At 38.2% G+C, this 21336-nt stretch overlaps 1 protein-coding gene across 3 annotated transcripts in view; it reads right to left on the reverse strand.

The window, feature by feature from the left end:
• The window catches only part of GABRB2 (gamma-aminobutyric acid type A receptor subunit beta2), a gene marked incomplete at both ends in the record, with an annotated part of 155847 nt that extends 135661 nt beyond the window's left edge, over positions 1-20186 (reverse strand). For all 3 annotated transcript variants that reach the window (XM_082291227.1, XM_082291226.1, XM_082291225.1), the window contains 3 exons: positions 18934-19001; positions 19892-19983; positions 20110-20186. In XM_082291227.1, the coding sequence (XP_082147353.1) occupies positions 18934-19001; positions 19892-19983; positions 20110-20186 (237 nt within the window). The remainder of the gene's footprint in view (positions 1-18933; positions 19002-19891; positions 19984-20109) is intronic.
• Positions 20187-21336: the final 1150 nt, after the last annotated feature.

Consider the following 21336-nt stretch of genomic DNA (forward strand, 5'->3'; position numbering starts at 1 on the left):
GAGTCATTTCAGTTATACATACATTTATTTTTTTAAAACTTTAAATCCCAAGTCAATTACTGAGATATTGAAGCTTTCTTGAACCACACTTTTTCACATAATTAAGGTTCTCTGAAATGACAGTGATTTTTAATTGCATTGCAAATACTAGTTTGGATTGTGTGCCCAAAAACAGAGGTGAAGATTTCTATCATAGTACACACTTCTGTCTTTCCTCATTATTCTCAATCTCCAATTTAGATTTGAGAGATAAGAAGAATTTCCTGTGAAGCCCAGGAAGCCCAATTCCCATCAGCTCCAGCACATGCCATAAGGATGCTACACAGCTCTTAGTCCCTGAAAAAAACCCCACAGATCTGAAAGCACAGATTGAGCAAAACAAGTCTGTTCTCAGTAAAAATGACAATGTCATCAGGAGTATAGATCTTGAATTATGTGACAGCTCTAAAGTGCCAGAAGAGTTTCAGAGTGCAAGAATTTTTCTGGAGCTTGTTATATATGTTATACTGAGGTTTTCACAATACATAAGCCAAATATTTCCTTTACAGAATCATAGAATATTCTGAATTGGAAGGGACCCACAAGGATCACCAAAGTCCAACTCCTGACCCGCACAGGACATCCCAAGAGTCACACTATGTGCCCAAGAGTGTTGTCCAAACACTCCTTGAGCTCTGTCAGGCTTGGCACTGTGACCACCTCCCTTGGGAGCCTGTTCAGTGCCCAGCCACCCTCTGGGGGAAGAGCATTTTCCTGTTATCCAGGCTATACCTCCCCTGACACAGCTTCATGCCATCCCCTCAGGTCCTGTCACTGGCCACCTGTGCTTTCCCTCATGAAGAAGTCGCAGATTTCTTCAACCTTGTGTGGACTTTTAATGGAAATCGGCTGCAGTCTGCCAGCACATCACTTACAGCCGCACATTGCCCTGAACACCAAGCAGGCCATTAGCTGCTTACTAATTTTAGCTTGTTCTATGCATTCTCTTCTTTTTCTTTCCTTCTTTATTTTCTGTTACAAAAAGAAATGAAAATTTTTTTCAAGAGGCTTCTTTCTAATAATTCAGGAATGAGCTGTGTTTTAGGTAAACAGAGCACAGCCGCACTCCTGACTTATTTCCTGCATTGCTTTCTACACAGTACAATACATGCTTACACAGACATACAAAGCTATGCCAGCTTATTTACATTGCAGTTAACAGAGATAATCAGTTGGGGCAAAAAATATTCGAAGAAAAACATTTCTCAGCTCAGTGAAAATTCTATAGATTATAAATGTGTTAGACAGGACTAAGGCATATATGTTGTACCTTGAAAACAGAATTTGATGCTTGCTTCTGAAAATGCCTTGTCATAAATAAAATTCTACATAAAATAAGGTACTCCCCAATGTAAGGACAGCTACAGTGCACAGTCCTAAGCTAAATTTTATATTTCCAATTTTCTTATTTATGTTCCTGCACATATCCTTTACCCATCAGAATGTAATGACTCTAAAGGCTGCTTATAGTGTATGTATGTATGATTCAAGTGCCCTCAAACTGAAACTGGAATTATTTTAAAAATGCATCTGTATTTTCTGTTTGGAGGATAACACTAAGATAAGAGCAATGCACTTTTCAATATACTTAAAGAAGAGCAGGTAAGATTCTACGGCAGGCAACTACATTCATTTTACACATACTAATTTCAATTCTTAAAAGTACATTAACTCCAGACAATCTGCTAAAAATAACATGTTATTGTACAACTGTAGAATATTGATAGCAAAAGACTGACATATTGGTCAAACTACTTTTACATGTCCATTATTACTCAACTGAATTCCCCATTCCCATCACCATTTTTTCATACAACCTAATATAATTACACATATAATAAAGTACTCCCAGACACATAACACATCTTTTAGGCCACTCTGAATTGCCTTCTACCAGCATGAGAATAACCCCAGGCTGCACTAAAGAAAAAGTCTATGTCACAGGATTTAAACATCTCATATTTAGAGTTTTATGAAAATATAGATAAAAGCTCTCCTCTTTGGAGAAACAGCACGCAGACATCAAAGGCACATTATTCTTAATTGCAAGTGTCTCTCAAGATATGTTGCTCCCACATGACAAAGTATGTTGCAATCACATTTTTGGATCCACATTAATAACAAGATGAATAAAATTAACTTGGCCATAGAATAATGGCATGTGGGAAGCTGCTGAAGCTGAAAATTATGTTCTCCCAGCAACTTGAAAGATAAATTAAATCACTGAACAACAACAACAACAAAATACGACTTTAAACTAGGCTCAACCACTTCTATCCTTAACTTGTACCATTTAAAAGCAATAATTTAACTGTCATTTGCTGACCTAGATACTTGGTTTGTGCTCCAGATGTTCTCACATTCCCTGCTGCTGGATTTGCTTTCTTGCAGGCAGTATGAATGGGTACTCCATTAAAATTCTCAAAGCACTGGATAGTCACAGTAATACAGAAATGGTTTTCACATTCTTTTGTAATGCTCTTATCCTCCTTTTTTTTTTCTTGAACTGTTTTCATTCAGCAATAGAGGTTTGGAAAGTGTTTGAAACCAGTGTTTTTTGTTAAGAAAAAGGGGCTAACAGTACTTGGGGAAGCTGTTAACAAACAATTATGTGTTGCTAGTATTTAGTACATTGTCATCCATTCTGTGAACATCGACTATGGAACACTCAGAGCAGCCTCTAACCAAAGAGCTACTGTCACTACTTTTTAGTTAACAAAACATGCATTACATTAGTGATTCCCTCTGTGCTACAGACAGCCAAGCACCAGGACAGAAGTTCATCATTAATGTTAACTAGACTACTCATTTTATTTGCCTTTCAAGCTCCACAGGATTGAAGGTAGAAATATGCCTAAAGGAAACTGGGGTTCAGGATTTTTTTTTTTTCCAGAACTGAGAGGAACCCTAGAAGAGTGTCCAGATGCTCCAATAGATGAGGCACTAAAACTGCCCTTCACAGATTATTTTATCAGCCCAGAGAATTGCACGCTGTATTCCAGCCATATTTCCTTCTCTAGGCACATCCTACTAAAGGAGCGTTTATGAAGATGCAAGAGGAAAAGGGATAGCATGAACAGTATGCAGTTGATAAAAATGAAAAGAAATTTTGTCTACATGGACAAGATACAAGGGTGCATTCATCAGAATGGTCATAAATGGAGAAGGCGGTATTTATCTGGAGCTGGTACTCAATGATATTTTAGAGTGGTTACTTCCAAATATACAAACATTCTAGCTCAATTATTACTGCATATATGTCACTAGTAAGTGATGACTTTTTAAATGCAGTCACTGCAGAAACTATTTCAAATCTTTTAAAATAATCAAGTCTAAGTTTCTGGATAAACACATAAAGCTAAAGGTCTTATATCCCACCTGAAGACTGTTACAGCTGTCAGATTGATATCTGAATGAAAATAAGTTTTAATCAGAAAAAGGGGTGTATACAGCCAGAATGAACAGTCCCCAGAGAAAGCTGCTGGCAACAGATGCCTAAAGAAGGCATTTCCTAAGTCAAACTGCCTCTACTGTAGCATCATGAGGGAATGTTTCCTGTTATTACAAACACCATAATTACCTCCAGAAAAATACTTGGGTTAAAAAACAAAATTAAAAAAAACCCCACCAACAAAGTTAACAAACAAATAAAAAACCCCCCCCCGAACCAAAATGCAAAACAAAACAAAACAAAACACACCACACAAATTAAAAAAACACCAAAAATAAGAAAACTAAAACGTCCTACCAATTCTTAACCATGAATCACCTTCTGCTATTGCCACACCTCAATTCAGAAAAGAGAGAATATAGGTAAGATGGACCCAAAAATCAGAAAAAAAAAAATCACACAGACATAAAGAACTGCACAATAACAACAGCAATGAAGCACCAACCAAAGAGATCCTCCTGAGGATTTTATGTGTCAGGCAGATGAATTCCTGGGAGAAGTGCAGCCCATAGTTTTGATTTGCAATGTACTGAAAGCACAGCCTTTCTCAGTAGAAGAGAGGAATATTGAATAGTAACCTATAAAATCTGAGTGATAGTAACTAAAAGAATGATGCTTTTAAATGACTGCCCTCACTTGAATACCTTTACAGGTCTGAACAATGAGAAAAGTTTGATTATGATTTATCGTTACAAGCAGAAATACTGGTTATTTTATTTTGCTGGTGTCCAGCTAAAAGACTATTTTTATAAAAACAGTGATTTTGGAAAACTGATACTGCTGATATGCTCGAACAATTGGCTTACCTGAGTTCCACCTGTTCACCTAAAACCTCCTCCCGTCTGCTACTCTGGTTCACCTTCAGAGAAATCATTACCCTTCTCCTACTAGACAATGCTTTAGGCTGAAAAAAAGTGAAGTGAAAATCTCAGACCAAGGTGAATAATTACTGCTCTCTCAAAATTAGGTAATAAAAAAATTTTTTAAAAGTGCTTCTACAGCTGGGTGCTATAAACAGGAGACAAGCACAATCACTAATATTACAAAATATCTTTGCTGTAGCTCACTAATAATTCTGTCTTTGCTTAAAAGGGTATTTCCTTGTGAAATTATTTTCATTTTTGCCAAGTTTTGCTCACTTAAAAAATAAGTGACTAATATGATATTTTATTTTCTCCAGACATATTAGTGCAGATGGATTCAGGAACCAGACTGCTGTTGAGTTATATTTAGAAAACATGAGGGCAAATAGCCCAACATAGCAATTCTTTTCTGCTGGTGAAGACTTCATTTGAGACAGAAGCAACGTGGCAACTGTTCTTACCTTCATGAATAAAGATTTATGTAAATTCCAGCTGTGAATTAGCAATCAATAATTTTAGAAGAAAAAAGGGCTGAAAGACAGGAAAATTTTCTAAGGTCACTAACAAACCATGTTTTAAGGTTTGCAACTGTGAAATTGAAGTCTTGTTGATAATGTAGCCATTTGTGCAAAATCCTGTGTCAGCTCTGCACAGAGGTAATAGAGGGAACAGCACCATTGTTCCATAGCACTTAAAAATACACAAGCAGCGTTTTGGAAGCCCTGGCACAAGGGATACTGAAGTTCCACTATCAGAGAAAAGTCTGCTCTCACATAAGGTCACAACAGATGGGTAACAGTCATTGCTAAAAGTCTAGCAAACAAGCTAATTCTGTGAAATAAGATTGGTAAAAGTTCAAAAGGATAGAGAGGCCTTTCTGAAACCCACTTTTTTTTCCCCAAGATTTTTAAAGTTTTCATCATATGTTAAGATAATGATAAGCAATGATTGTCATCATATTGATAAAAGCTAAGAGACATTATAGCTAATGCCCATTCACAATTAAAGTAATCAAAGAGATTCATTCTCTCTCCAATTCTTTCTTGTAAGTAGATGTTAAGAATAATTTGAAAGTAAAAAAAACTCACTGCCCTCTCCCACCTTGGCCAGCTTTAGAAGGTCAACCAGTAATTTAGTACAAGAGATTTGAAACTGGTGCACTTGAAACTTGAAATTACTATACATCGGTCTAACTCAAGAGAGAGCTCCAAGGTTTAACATAGGCTCAGTTTGATAAAAAAGAAAAACTTTGAGATCTTCAGAAAGGAAGAATTAAAACCTTATTGCTCTACCACACAATTGCTTTTTATGACAGTTCATCTAAGACTCTCTTAATATCAGGAGTAGTTACACATGCAGAACAGAGAAAAAAAAAAAATCTAATACACCCCAGTAAAATTCTGCCCATGAAAATATACAACGCCAGCCATTTTACTACTGTAAGTTGTAGACTTACCTGTGTTCTAAGGTTACTGACCAATAAGTATTGTGTGGGGTTTTTTTTTTTCCAAACTCGTTGTTTTGGTTTGTTTGCTTTTATATACAGAAACAAAACCCAAGTGAGATAAAACTTGGCCTCTCTAGAGGGAGATGTTTCCACAGTGGAAAGTTTGCAAATCTGCACTACACTACCACTGTCTACAAACAGTTTTCTCAGCAGTGAGCTTCAGAAAAAAAGTTTATCATAAGATACCACATTTCGTGACAGCCCCACAATGTTTCTTTTGCTTTTTGTAGAAGCTTTTAGAAACTTAAAAATTAATCTTTTGGGGAATCTTTCAAATATCATGGGAGCTGGATTGTTGGTTCCCACATGAGACAAAAAATTGTGGTTCATCTCCTTCAAGCAAAAGATCTTTGTCATTTTTCCAAGGGGATCATTACCAGGGCTTGGTGGCTGCTACTGCAAAATAAAAAGAAACTGCAGCATTTCATAACCCATACTTTGGAAGCTCTTATTAATACATAAGGAAACCCACAATACTATCAAGCAAAAGTTAAAAGCTGAAGTCAACTTCTACAAAAATGGAATTAAATCTTAAATCAAGCAATTTTTCTACTGATAATATGTAATACAGTTAATACAAATAATTTTTCTTCCATTGCTGTTCATATATTACCAGTGAGTCCATGTGCAACTGGATTATTTTTCTTTTCTTTAAGACATTTGTGACATTGGGCCAGCAAGACAAAGCTCTCACCCACAAATCAACACCTTCCCCCCTTTTTCCTAGAAGAAACTGGTTCAAGTTTTACTGACCTCCCAAGAACTTATGTTTCACCTTGCAGTTCCAAGGTTCTACATGGTGTAAATTGACTAATTTTGAAAAGTTTTGGTGCAAATGAAAATTTGCATGAGTGCTTGCCTGCAGTGGTGGCAGTGATTTGTTTCTGTATTTCTAGGAAGTTCAGGCCATCACAAAAGCAGTAAATAACATAGGTTAAAACTTCCCGTGCCAATCAAATTAATGATAGCTGCTTTTTTTTCCCCAGAGAAAGATTGTTTTTCCATCTTCCCACTTAGTGTCCAGGTATACTGGAGGCTGTTTATTCAGCACAGCCGATTATTTAAAACACCAATTATACCTAGCTTTACAAATTGCTGGATTCTTCTATACTCTAAATATAATACTCTGCAGCAAGGTAAACTTTCTAAAAATAATACTAATCATATTTTAGAAAGTCTATGGAATCTGATGACTAAAATCAAAACACTCCTTAAATTCACAACTCAGGAATTGTGAATTTTAAATACATTAATTACTTCATATTTGCTGCTCGTGAGTCAGCTTTGATCTGCTAAAATAACATACAAAAGGCATTCTTTCCCCTCTCAAGATCTTTATTTCTACATTATAAACAAAATGCTTTTGTTAGTATTTAAAAATGACATTAAGATGACACAGCAAAGTAGTGTGGGTGAGAATGCGTGGGAAGCTGATCAGAAGCACAACGAACTTCTTGGATGTTCAGAGAACAGCGGATCCCTCCACAGAAATTCGGAAAAAATATTCTGCATGGAAACAATTCTGCCTATATATCACATTTTATCTTTTTCTCCTAAGGTTCTTTATCACTTGGAATATTTGCTGGAAAACAGATTTTCTGTCTTCATGGTTGTCTAATCTGCTACTTACAACTCCAGACATAATCCTGTTTATGACATTGCCATTGGCGACAACAGAAAACCCCCCCACATCCACCTCCAAACTGAGGTCAGGATGATCAAAAGGACACAATTCAGCAAAACACTTACAAGCCTAACCTCAAACATATGCTTATGTCTTATGGGTGTGTGTCCTCACCAAATGAGGATGTGAGGATAGAACATCCAGAACTCCCATTTCTCCCTCAGAAGGCACTCGGGCTGTCATTATTGCTGCAGTCAGAGCCACAATCTAAGGGCAGTGCCAGATAGATTAAGGCTAATGGTCAGACATTTACACACTACAACTTCACTAGTTTTGTTTGTAAACATGCTTACACTTGCTGAACCACTGATGCTCAACCATTTTACTCCATCAGCCAGAACGAAATGAGAGACCCAGGTATGTGAATGACTGGGATCTCTTACACACACATGCAAGGGGAAAAGGCAGACACAGGCACTGCAGAGTCAGGCCAAACTAGCAGAAATTAATGAACAACAAACAGGAAGAACAAGATCAAGCAGTGGAGGAACAGATCAGCTATGACCAGGAAAGCTTTGCACTCCTGCTGATGTGCAATACAAAGAAATCCATTACTGAGTTTCAGCTTATATGAATTACTCAGCAAGAAAACACATATACACATTCTTTGTTTTCAAAAAGTTTAACTCAAGAGGTAATTTAAGTTACACAAAATACAAAATACTTCCTTAATAAAAACAATTGGGACACTGATTAAAACAAGCCCTTTACATATCCAAAAGCAGCAATTTTGATTGAGATCTCTTATTCTCAAGCTTTACTAAATAATTGCTGCCATCAAGAATAAAAAAACTGTTATACTGACAGCATATTATTGGGGGATAGGTATCTATCCTAAACTCCCATATGCCATATAAAAGACCTTTGTGTTCTCAAAAAATCAATGCAACTAAAAATTAATCAAAATTTAATTCTACACTTAAGACTTTGCACTACCATCTAGATTACCCAAGATGATTCTATGATTTTAAAAAGTTCATTTTTATTCATTTAACTGAAAGTAAAATAATGATGCTAGAAAGATTTTGATGTCAAGTGATGTCTCCCATTTAACAACAGGCAAAATTTGGCCCTGGTAGGAACCACATGAACCTCCTAATGCTGCCTCAGCAATGCATCTGGTTATAACACAAACTCAAGACGAAGAGTAAAAAAAGTGTACTCTTCCTATGATGGAACTAACTGGGTTTTAAATATCCTTAAATCAAAACTGCCAGCAAGGTTTTATTGACTTTCCAGCCAATTAAAACCACCAGTAAAATCCACTCACTTCAAAAGAGCACCTATTGCACAGCAACAATTTTGGAGACTATTACCCAGTCCCATTTACACTTAGTGGCTGAGACATTATAAGAGTCATCTTGTAATGCATTTCGAGTCACTCAAGTGCCCACAAATCTTGTGTGAAACTCATGCAGAAATAGCCTCCATGGAAAAATCAGCATCACATTTACATATTTTAAGGCTTCAAAACAAGGCTCACTGGGACCTGAGCTCACAAAAGCATTCTGCAAAGCCTATGCACAGAGGCGGGTACTTTTAACAGCATTTTTGAATGCAACCAGTTAACTAGAATTATTATAGGTTTCTCTGTAACTGGTCACTTGTGTCACATAATAGTAGATTAATGAAAACAGTATTCACTTCCAGGCATTTACACTAACAGGAATGATTATAGTTAAGGGTCCCCTGACATTTCCATTACAAATCTATTTTTTGAGGATTTATATGTCAGCTATAATATAATTTTAGCTGAAACTTGATATGAAAGGTCTCAGCTATGCATTATTCAGTAAACATTCTCACACTTTTAAAAGGCTTCTTTCAAAATTAAGAAAAGAGAGTAATTTTACCTCATTTTTCTATTTAATGTGGTTGTTAAATATTTTATCTTGAGCAACCTTGCAGCATTTGCTACAAGATACAAACATTATATTGTTAATTCTGTTATGGATGGACTTCCTACAACTGTTTTGCACCGCAAAACATCAGTGAAAAAGAGAAATTGAACAATAAAACAGATTGAACAGTCACAAAAATTTTAGGAAGATTTCAGGCTGATTAAAAGGCTTCTTTGGTAATTTCTGGACTTACATGATTAGAGAAACAATGACAGAATTAGTAGCAAAATGCTCCTTTTCATTTGGAAATGACGTGCATATTTGTTTAGTCCTATTTCTGTCTCCCCTGTATGTTATCTAAAGGAATAAATAATTTCATAATAAGGAATAATGAAACAGTTGCAGTCCTAAATTATTTAATTTATAAATTAAATCTACTGGACCTTCAAGCTATTTTTTTTCCACTTAAATTTTATGCCTCCTTTGGTGCACATCTTGTCAAATATGGATTAACACTGTTATTCTGACACACCTGAGGGAGCCAGCAGAGTCTACCAGGTCCTTGGGAGAGGAAAAAAATTCCACAATGCTCTACAAGTCCTTTGGAGAGGAAAAAAATTCCACAATGCTCTACAAGTCCTTTGGAGCTGCAGGGTCTATTAACTCAAAAATACACTTATAAAAGAAACAAATAAGGATTAGACAGTGGACCATAACAATTTCTAGACTATTGGGTAAAAACTGTTATGCAAATGACAACACATTAACCCTTACTTACCGAAAGGAATTAACAATATTTCACTACTTTCACTGTGGTTGCAATAATGTGCCTTCTTTTTTAACAATATACATTTTTAAAGGCCTATACAGAAAATTTTAAAAGTCTAAGCACTAATTTTATTCAGTCAAGCAGAAGGAATCTCTGTTCCAATTATTAAAAAACAATTCAAACTTCCATGGAAAAAAATATAAACCAATTTATAATAGAAATTAGGCTTCTGCATCTGTGGCAATGAATAGTTTTTAAAAAGGCCTAACTATCTTTTCCAGTACTTAATTACTACGTTTTACTAGCTGGTTTTCACTGAGAAATAGATGCCTTCAGTTCCTTGAAAGCAATAGGAACTTCTGGCTACTTCACAGCCATATGTAATGCAAGAACTAGAATGAGAAAGACTTCTGAAATCTAAATCACAAGAGTCACCATCCTGAGACATCCAAAATATATGAATATCCACATGCATTTCTGGAGGACCTTCTCATCTCAGTTGGGTTTAGCATGACTTTTACCTAACTCCACCTTATAACAACTTCTCTACAAGGGTTGTATCTAAAACTAAACACCACTTAGGGCATTTTGCACATTAGGGCCTTTTGCCCCATGTCAATCCAAAACAACTTTTCAAGGAAATTGTGATGACTGATCTCTGAAAAAGATTACATTCACAAGTTTCTGCCATTTTGATGATTTCGTTTTCCCAGTTCAGGAAGAAATAGATGTCCTGTACTGCACATCTATTCAGGAAGGAACTGCTCCAGCTGAGCAGGCATGTTGTTCCTACTCAAGCCCATTCAGACAGGTTGACAATATTTAAATCTCATACAAATATAGACAAAGCCAGTGTGCTTAGGTCGTGTCTAACATAACAGCAAGTCATGGCTACCGTGCTTCTAAAACATTTCCAGTGACAGAGAAGGCAAAGGATGTGTTGTCAGCCTTTTGTAGGTTAATTCATGACATGCAAGGTGTGTTTTCCTGGTCTTCTGACATCTGAATGCTTCCACTCCCAAGCACCATGGGCTAACAATCCATCTAGAGCAGAGGTTCACTACACCCAGGCTGTTCTGCAGCAAGGGATGCAAAACCCATGGCCACAGGAAAGAGAAATTCAAGAGCAGTAATAAGGACACCCAATTGTGAAGGAAAATTCTGGGGTTTAATACACTGTTGCAGAGTTGTTTGGTTAATAGAAATACCTGTTCATTAAAGAAGAAAAGAAAGAAGAAACAGTCCAGAGAGCAGACAGTGGAACAAGGACTTTCCATTTCAAATATCTGAATTTTTTGAGTAATGCATTCATTAGGATAATTTAATATACTGCTCCTGTCCAAGGCCAAGCTTTCTGTAAATTTCTTCTACTTGTTCAAAATTTATAAAGCTGAGTTTGTTTTTCAGCACAATCACAAAGAAACAGTGGTTTGTATATAGGAAAAATCAGTGGAAATACTCAGAAGTGACGTATCTACTATAACAGCACACATTTGAATTGCAAAATACATCTCTCAGAAGGGTTGCTTTCCTCCCCACACAGTTAAATTCTTATTACTTGAAAACTAACAAATGAATCCCTCTGTCAGTATTTACAGAATAAAAATTAATAGGCTTTAGCTTTGATGGAGATATGCAAAAAGAAGCTCAAGATAGACAGAAAAAGCACAGTCCCCTTGTTCTTTTAAGTCTGGGGACAGAGGAAGAGCTTACACTCTCAGTGCTTTGTCTGGCCTGTGATAAACTACATTGAATATGATCTACATATTCTGTAGTCAGTTGCACACATGTCAATTTCCTGAATATTAAATGTCTTCTGATTTTGAACAGAACTTCTAGTTTTTATTGGGAATTAATTACACCCTTATTTGCAAAACTCATACAAAAATGTTATATGCAGTTGGTGTGATTCCAAGTCTTGGGAGGATCTTTGCATTGGTCAGCTAATTTCAAAGTACTTAGCCAGAGAATTTGCATGCAAAGGTTTTTGTAGGGAAAAGCTATGAAGTGAGAGAAATGCTACTTCACAACATGGCCTTCAGACAGGCAAGACTGAAACTGTAAATATGGCCCTACATCATTATTCCTTCAGGGCTTGTGCTGTCCTGGCTGTTATCCATCCACTGTACAGAGCATCTCTGTCAAGAAATGGAAGCAAGGCGGGAATCCCTGTAGAAGCATAGTTAGAGTAATCACAGTAGAGTACAAAGGCTGATTCTGCCCTGGTTTTCTTTTTGCAACCCACAACTGACAACTTTTGTCAATGCCTACAATTAATTTGTAACTATACACAGGTACAGCAGATTGCATCCACTTATAACAGCAAAGTTTTCAGTTTTAATAACTCAGACATTTGACTATTTCTGAAGTTATCATCTCTAAAGACAAATGATGCCATCTTCTGTGTCTTAAAAGGGGCATTACAAAAATTACCTTGTGGATGAGCACCATCCTTTGAAATGAGGGGACTGAACCTTGCTTACTTAATTCATACAAGCACTAGCAGACAACTACAGTATTAACCACTAAAAGTCTACTAGGAATCTGGACTACTTCTGGAAAAAAAGAAATATTACTATACAACACTGTACTTCAACATGATTAAATACTAAAGGTTCTATTATAAACTTTGTAGAAGGTTGCATGATGTATGAGGATAAAAAAGGGAGGGAGGAATAATAAGGATTTAGTCATGATGCACTGACTTTAGAGTCACTAAGGAGCACAAATACAACCACAGCTTAAACTTGTAACGAGTTTGTAGAGTACAAAATAAAAATCTTTTATACTACTACACGGCTCATCTATAAAGATTTTATGTGATTTTCAATAGAGAAGTTATGAAATAAAGCAGCCTCTAGCACGAGCTAACAAGTACACTTCATGTTCATTCCCAAGACACTGCCCATAAAATATATTAAAGATAAATTTATCTTTTCTTCTGTGACAAGAGCCAAAACACTTCAATATTTAGAGATTAAGGCTTTCTTAAAGGAAAAAACAACAAAAAAAGAAGACAATAATTATTAATTCAGTAGTACAAATCACCTCCAGGGCAATCTCTTTAAATTACTAGCAACCGTCCCCTAGTCTGCAGAAGGGAGCAATCACTTTGGAAAATCACCACCACCAACCAAACAAGAAGATTTTTCTACTGATTAAATTCTTTTAATACTGTATCACCCTAAAAGTGCAATCCAATTAACAAACCATTTATATTGACCTTAAAGAAAAATGAGAATTACATCATGCTTCTAGAGATATATAACATAGATATACATAATATACATAAATATACATAACTATCTTATAAAAGTAGTACAAATTTGCTTTATTCCTGCATATATGTGCTAGATGAATCTTTTCATGCTGTGGCTACATATAGTCTAGCAAAACCAGCATGAAAACTTCAGTCCACATGAGGAATACCATAGGAAGACTCTCTTTGGTTCTCAAGAATAAATATTTTATTTGGACATAGGAGCTTTTATTTATTTTTACATACCTTTAAGCTAAGAAAGGAAAATGCCTGAATTAGAGACATGTAGTAGACATTTAGTTCAGTTCAAAAATATCTTGTGATGTTATTCCAGACAGTAACTGAAGGAAAAGGTGAAACAAGGTTTTCAGTAAAAATGAATTCTCACTTCTAAGATACACATCACCTGCTCTGCATTCACAGAAGTCTCTTCTAGACACTTCAGTATGAGTCAGTAGTGTATAAGCACAATAATTTGGCAAGAGTCAAATTCAAACTGTCTGCTGAGAAATGCAGTTTTATGTGAAGAAACATATGCATTTATGACACAGAGAAAACAATAAAACTAACTGTCTCTGGCAGCAGAAGTATTTAGTGAAGCAGCACCTTCTCAATATTCCAGTATTTCATTTTCAACATATTTTCAGCCCTTTCTCTCCTTTTTCTTTCTACAGAATATGTGCAGCAACATAAACAACTAGAAAGGACTGACAAAAGAAGATATTGCTGACAGAAACCATTTTCATGACCTTTTTCCTCACCTCTTTCTACACCAATGTATATAGGACACTTTTCCCTGTTTTCATTTTTCTCTATCAGGACCTTTCCATGAAGTTTTGGGGTTTGGAACAGCTCCACCCTATTTCCTTACCACTTAATCCCCATTCCTTTATATCACAGGCCACCTCTTTCCTTTACACACATAGAGATAATTGCTGCTGCTTGAGAGGCAGCAACACAGCTCCTGTTGTTTTCATTATCAAAACCTATTTCATAATCTAAACCCCTGTTAATGCCCCCTACCAAAAATACATCAAGAAAAATGAGAGATTTTAAGAAAACCGGTAGTGGGTTTCCATTATCAAGAGCAACTCAAAATCAGAGGTCTACCAGCAAATTACAGCTATGCCTGCACATTTTCAGACTGAGAATATTCTGATCTATGAGTCTTATCCTTACTGTTTTGTGCAACTTTGGCATAACTCAAATACAGAAGTGAAATACAATATTAAAAACCTCCAACTTTCCTTTCTAGAGCTTTGAAGCTATTAGGCTCTGCTATGTAAAACTTGGCACACACTAAGAAGTAAACCTTTCCCTGATAGATGGTAACAGCTCCTTTGTTTCTCCAACTCCCACTTGATGGAAGGATTATGCTCTCAATCAACGGTAATGGCTCCCACTAAGACAAACCAATCCATCATCTCTGACTCCACACACACTACTGACTCAATGTGCCAAAACCTGCACACTAAGCAAGCAAATACTTAGAATTAAACAGTTCAGATTCCTCTCTGCAGACCCCAATGACCCACAGTGTGAATAGCTATATCTAATTACATATACAACCCATTACCTCAAAGAGCACATCTTTCCTGAGTAAAATCTGTAGCTACAGAATATTTCTCTCTCTTTTCAAGACATTCTGTACTAGAATCCCAGAATAGCCACGGGGGAGGGGGGGGGGGGGGGGGGGGGGGAGGGGAGAAAAAAAAAGAAAAAAAAGGAAGGAAATGTTGACCTATTTAACAGGGAATAAGCCAAGACATTGAAAACTAACACATGACCAACATTATCCATAGAAATCCTCATGTCTTCTCCAGATAGATCAAATGCACAACATGTTATGCAGAATCTTCAGGGGTGTCTAGGGAAGAAAATTTATTTCTGTACTTCTTAATGAATCTGTACCAATTTTTACAGAGCTTATGAGGGAATAGTTGGGAGAAAAAGGGAGAAAATCAGAATGGAGAATAGCCTTCATTGCTACATTTTCAAGGGGTCTACTCCAATAATTAACTGAGAAGAAAAGGCAAAGAAAAAAGAAAAAAGATCCTATTAAGTGATTAGTTTCTGAAGATATTATTTTTACAACAAATGGTTTGTATTAAAGAAAAGGAAGCTCAGAAGAAAATTCTAGTACAGGAAGAAACACCTGGAAACTGTCTTGAGAACATTGCATTAGACTCACAGCAATACAGCTAATCTTACATAACATCATTAGCCCAGGAAAACCATTTTAGTAGCCTTCACAGATCTTCATCTTTATTCTCCATTGTTACCTGAATAAGAGAAACCTTAAGAAAATCTATAGTATAACTAGAATAAAGGATACACTCAACAATATTGCAGGACCTGGTCCAGACAGGAGAGTGGAATTAGCCATAATCATTACTGTATTGCATAAAACAACTGCTGTATATTTTCTCTTTGCAGAATACAAAGAAATTAGTCCCAATAGTCATGGCATTTGTTGATAACCACATATACTTGAAGTTCTTACTTTTCTCATGTGCATTCAGTGCATTCCCCAGAGCTGGAACAAATTATGTTCACAAGTACCAGTACTTTGAAACCATTTCTGTAAACTCAGATAAATGCTAGTTCAAGTTTCTGACTACCCAAGGTAAACAGCTTACAGTTTCAGCTCTGTTGCATAAAAAAAATAATTGTAACTCACCTGTAAAGCCTAATACATTCTGAGTTTTTTATGATGCAAGTAGTTATCACCTCTTTAAGAATTCAAAGTCAGCAGTAATATTCTTGAACATCCTTAACATACTTTTACTTTCTATAATAGCAATTCTAAATTATCCTGTTCAGCAAAGCGAAAACCTCATGATTTACTTCATGACACTGGAGATAAACATTCTGCCTGCAGGGTGGCACAAATTTATACTGTAGATGCAATATATCGAGACTGAAACATAATTTTAAAATAAGTTAACATTAAAATTAAAAGAAATTATATCAAGCTGAATAACTATGATTATTTAGCCTTTCTCCCAAGGCAGAAGTTTGATCCCATTAATGTTAGTACATGACTCTAAGCAATTATCTGCCTTTATCTAAAGTCAGTAGTGTTTGCCATGACTACAAACAAAGCTACAGCAAGGCCACGCTTAGAAAAAACCAGGTCCACAAATCCAAAAGATTCTTTCTGTGTCTCTTGTTATCTCAGAAGGCTTTGCATCAGCTAGCATTCCATGGTATTCCTCCTGGTTTCTACTCCAAATTCTGGTGAATTTGCAAGCAAAAAAGCCAAGGCCTTGCATAGTACATATTTTGCTGTTTCCTTGTATGTATCTCTCCTCATTCATTTCAGGCTATATTCAGGATATATTAGTACTTGCTATACAGACCATTGTAAAATCAAGTGTTACATTTTGCAATTAAGCAGATTATAATCTTGGTTTGGAATCTCTTTTGAAACTGTAAGTGAAAAAAAATTATGTAACATGATTGTCTGGGTTTAAGAAATAGGTGGCTTCTTAGAGTAAAATAAGCCCAGAGCTTTAATGGTTTAGGAAAATTAGTAGGACAAAGTTGTCTATACATTCTCTCCTCTGAGTTCTGCAGATAGTCTGAAGAGGCTTTTTCAGAAAGGTCAAACATTTCATTATAGAAACACAATAAACTGACTACAGAATACTAAAAATAATACTCCCTTATATAGTTAGGCTGTGTCAGATCACCGTATTCTGATACGCTACCACCTTTAATTGGAGACCAAATGTCTAGAAACCATTTAAAGAAACAAAGAAAAGATTCACAAGTATTTTTAAAATTTTTTCACGAGAACCTTCCAATTCTGAAGGGATGAGAGGATATAACACTGACCTGGTAGATTGCAGTACCAGCAAGGAACCCTCATCATTCCCTCACTGCTCAGGGGTGTCAAAGAAATAACTATCTCCCTGTTTCTCCTACCCACAGCTGTCTTAATATAAAGAAAGTGGTTTAAAATACAATGTACTTTTCTTCCTCTGCACTTAAAGGTCCTGAAGGTAGAATACTAGATAACAAGTTTATTCATACAAAGTTTGGAAGCTGCTTTCAGCCACTTAGAAATTTTCCAGAAGTAATGTTTCAGAAGGTGAATTTATTCAAGTTTCCTGCTATCTTGAAAAAGAACAGCATCAAGCTCTCTGTCACCAACACCTCCCTGTCTCACAGTAAAATCACCTGTAATGTTATCCTCAAATTAGGCCAAGGGCTTTATTTTACATTATAAAAAAACTCCTGTACATCACACAAGTCATTCAATTTGAGAACAAATGTTTGCCAATTCATTCAGTGCAACATCTATGAGAACCCAAGCATGACACTGAGGAACTAAATATTTTAGTAGTAAAACGGTATTAAAACAACTGATAACTTTCCAGATGCTATTTTCAAATGCATGATTACAGCTACAGCAATAGCCCTAAAATCACATCCATATTTAGAAAGATGTTTACTTGAAACCCCTTCAAGAATAATGGAAAATTTGCTTCAAACAACCAACTTCCATTCACAAATACTTGACAAAACCACATTTATTTTGCATCATTTTTGTATCATGTGCTACTATGTTTCAGTGTCTTTTGTTATTCCTGTATAAGCCCCTATGAGTGTTAGGCCAAATTCTGTGTCCTTAACCAATTAACATGCAAATTAAGATAAAAACTTCAAAACTTTACCCCAAACATTTCCAAATAATAAAAGTGAATGTTAGTAAAGTTTCTTCTAAGTCAAGAACAGCTTCTTCTAAAGTATGAATCAGACTTGTCCAATTTTCTCCAAACCTCATTAGTCTTCCAGGTGATGAAAGTGAAACACGCAAAGTGTCAAGTTACTACGTTCTGAACAAGTTCAGTATTTGAGCACAGTCAGTTTCAAGTATTTAGGTACTAGAAACAAACATCTTGGAAAAATTAAACTTCTAAAATCATCGACTCTTTTATCACCATCCAAAATAATGTCAGGCTAGAAAAAAAAGGTAAGTTTTGAACATACACCAAAGTAAAAGCCTCTTTTTTTGTTTTTAATCAAAAGTGCACTGATAAGAGACAACGGCAATTTTGGATTTTTTTTTTTAACATGGCACAAAAGAATGACACCAGGAAAGGCACTGAACGGGGCGAAACGCGCGGTGGCTGCACGGGGCGCGGCCGCTGCGCGGGGCGAGCGCGGCGCGGAGCGGCGGGTGCTGTGAGCGCGCGCGGCCGGCAGGGGGCGCCGTTGCTCGCGGGAAGGCGGCGCGGGCGGGAGCGTCCCCGGAGCTGCCGCAGGAGCGGCCCCGCGCAGCCCCGATCGGTCCCGCCGGTCCCCTGCCCCGGGATCCACCGCCGGCAAAGGGGGAACACCGCCCCCGAGCCCCCGCCGACCCCCGAGCAGCCCCTCCCGGGCGGCTCCCCGAGGCAGGAGGCCGCGCCGGGTCCCAGCACGCCCGCGGGCACCGCTCCGCCTTGGTAGGGGCGGGAGAAGCGACAGCCACCCCCCTCCGAGAGCAACCAGCCCCAAACCCTAAATACTCACCATATTGACTTCCGAGACCATATCTATGCTGGCAATGTCTATGTTCATGCCAACAGCCACTGGGGGACCTGCAAACCGACAAGATTGTCCGCAATGTGATCTCTAAAAACTTAACTCATTCTTACCAGACTTAGCAGGGCGAACACAGCGTACACATAAAACGACGTTTAAACATAATCAGAAAGTCAGGAGAGAAGCATAAAGCGCTTCCCACCTCTTTCTCCCCCTCCCCCCAGTCCCCCTCAGAAAGGTGCCACCGCGCCCACGGGACCATACACTACCCGGGCCACCCCGCGCCAGCCACGGCCGTGGAGGTGCTTTATGTAACACAACACACGTGCACCGGCGCGCCCAGTTCCGCGCTCCTCCGCGCCGGCCTCCGTGACCGCCACCCGCCTCGACACGCTCAGCCCCGCGCCCCGGGGACGGCGAGCACCGAGCCCGGGGTAGGGATGGGGTGGATAATGATGGGGGGAAAGGGCCACCCACAGCGAACACGGCCGAAATAAACAAACTAGTTCGAAGTAGGAGCACGCAGAGGGTTAAATGACATTTTTGTATCAGTTAACAGCACATCTTGTACTCAAAAATAGTAAGTGCGATCACAGGCACATAAAGCTGAAAGGAATAAACGTTGGGTGAACTTAAGAGAGATTTGCATCTCGATGAAACCAGTTAAACAAGGGTTTAATTACAGGTTAGTAAGGTATTATCACACACACACACACAATGAGGGACCGATGACGAATATACAAGTAACTTAAGTGATCACATTAAGAGCATCCTGTGCTAAGAAAATTGAAAAAAAACGGGCTTAACTTTGGATCAGCTAGAGGAAATGGCAACATACACACACGCCAAAGCAACAGCACCCAAAACACGTTCGAACCTCCCCCCCACCCTGCAACGCACCCGGTCCAGATATGCAACCTCTCTTATTCAAAAGCAGTCAAATTACCTCCAAAATCTGGCCTCAAGCGAATATCATAGCCCTTCAGCAGTCTATCCACCGTCTCTTTTACCAGTGACATGTTACTAGGGTCATTGACACTAGAGAAAAAAGAAAGAATAATACTGTATTATTTCTGATTTCTCAGCCCCCAGCTGTACATTCCTCTCAGCAGCAGTATGCACTGCAATTCAATGTAAAGGAAAAGAGATACCTTCATCACTTACCTCTGTGCACACACCGCAGCTATTATTAAAGGGAATGACCAAATCCCAAAGTAACCCTTTTTCCGGACTCTCAGCATCCCTTTAGCTTTTGATATGATTTAGGGTTTCAGTGAAGAGAAGAAGAGATCCAACTTATTCTGGCCAGTGCAGTAATTCTAATGTGAAGCGCATGCGCACGGCGTACCACAACATCAAAAGGAGCAGTGGTTGCTGCTGGAGATGGAGCAAATTTCCTTGGGAAAAAAAAAAAAAAATTAAAGGGGAAGAAGGAAATGCATTATTTTTTTAAAAAAAAAAGTAATCCACAGGAGGATCCAATATATTTTTGTTGTCCTTTTTGTTATTATAGAATATAGATTACAGCAAGAAGAGAAGTTTTAGGAGTTACAGGGTACAGCGGCTTTGCAACCTAGTTTAAGGGTTGGGGGGGGGGGCTGGACGGACTCGGATTAGGCGCAGGAAGAATAGGTTAAAAAGGCGAATGCACTGCGTACGTATGGGGGCCGGTGGGGGGAGAGAGGGGGCAGCTTAACTTCTTAGTCCCTGGAAAGAACCGCCTGAAGCGAGGAGAGGTGCGGGCAAAGGAGCCGGCGCTGACAACGGGGGCGGGCGGTGGGGGAGGAGGGCGATGGGCGCCTACAGTATTTCTCACGGAGGAAAAAAATATGATGACGAATAGTTTCTTGTAAGAGGGGATTAGGCTGTTTCTTTCCTTACGGTATTGCCAGGCGCTATTCCAGGAGCAGAGGCACCGGGGACTGAGGGGGTCGCCGGCTGCCGCCACCGGCTCCCACGGGTCACTGGCTGTTGCCTGAGGGGCGGGAGCGGAGCCCCCGCGGCCCCGCTCCCCCCCCGGCGCATTTTCCATATATCGACCGATGTTTAACCCAGGGCTGCGAGTTCTTCAGGTAGAAACCTGGCCACGGAGTTGGAGGAGGGGGACCAAGGGGAAGAAAAACACCACCCTGAAAGGCTTTTAGTGACCATCCAGACTCGGTGTAGGTGCATAAGCCCACTTACCTTAGTGGGTAAAACACCCAAGCTCTTCAAATGCAGCACGTGATCCAATTAATGCCTCGGAAGAAACAGAAGACGAGCGGAAAGCTGATCTGGGGATGCTTTGAATGACATTTAAATCCTGAGCAGGGAAAAAGATAGAAAGGAGAGAGAGAGAAGGGAAAAAACAAACCCCTGAAAAATAACAAACACCGGAGTTAAATTATTCCT

This window comes from Coloeus monedula (assembly GCF_965178545.1).
Source record: "Coloeus monedula genome assembly, chromosome: 15".
Classification (NCBI taxonomy): domain Eukaryota; kingdom Metazoa; phylum Chordata; class Aves; order Passeriformes; family Corvidae; genus Coloeus; species Coloeus monedula.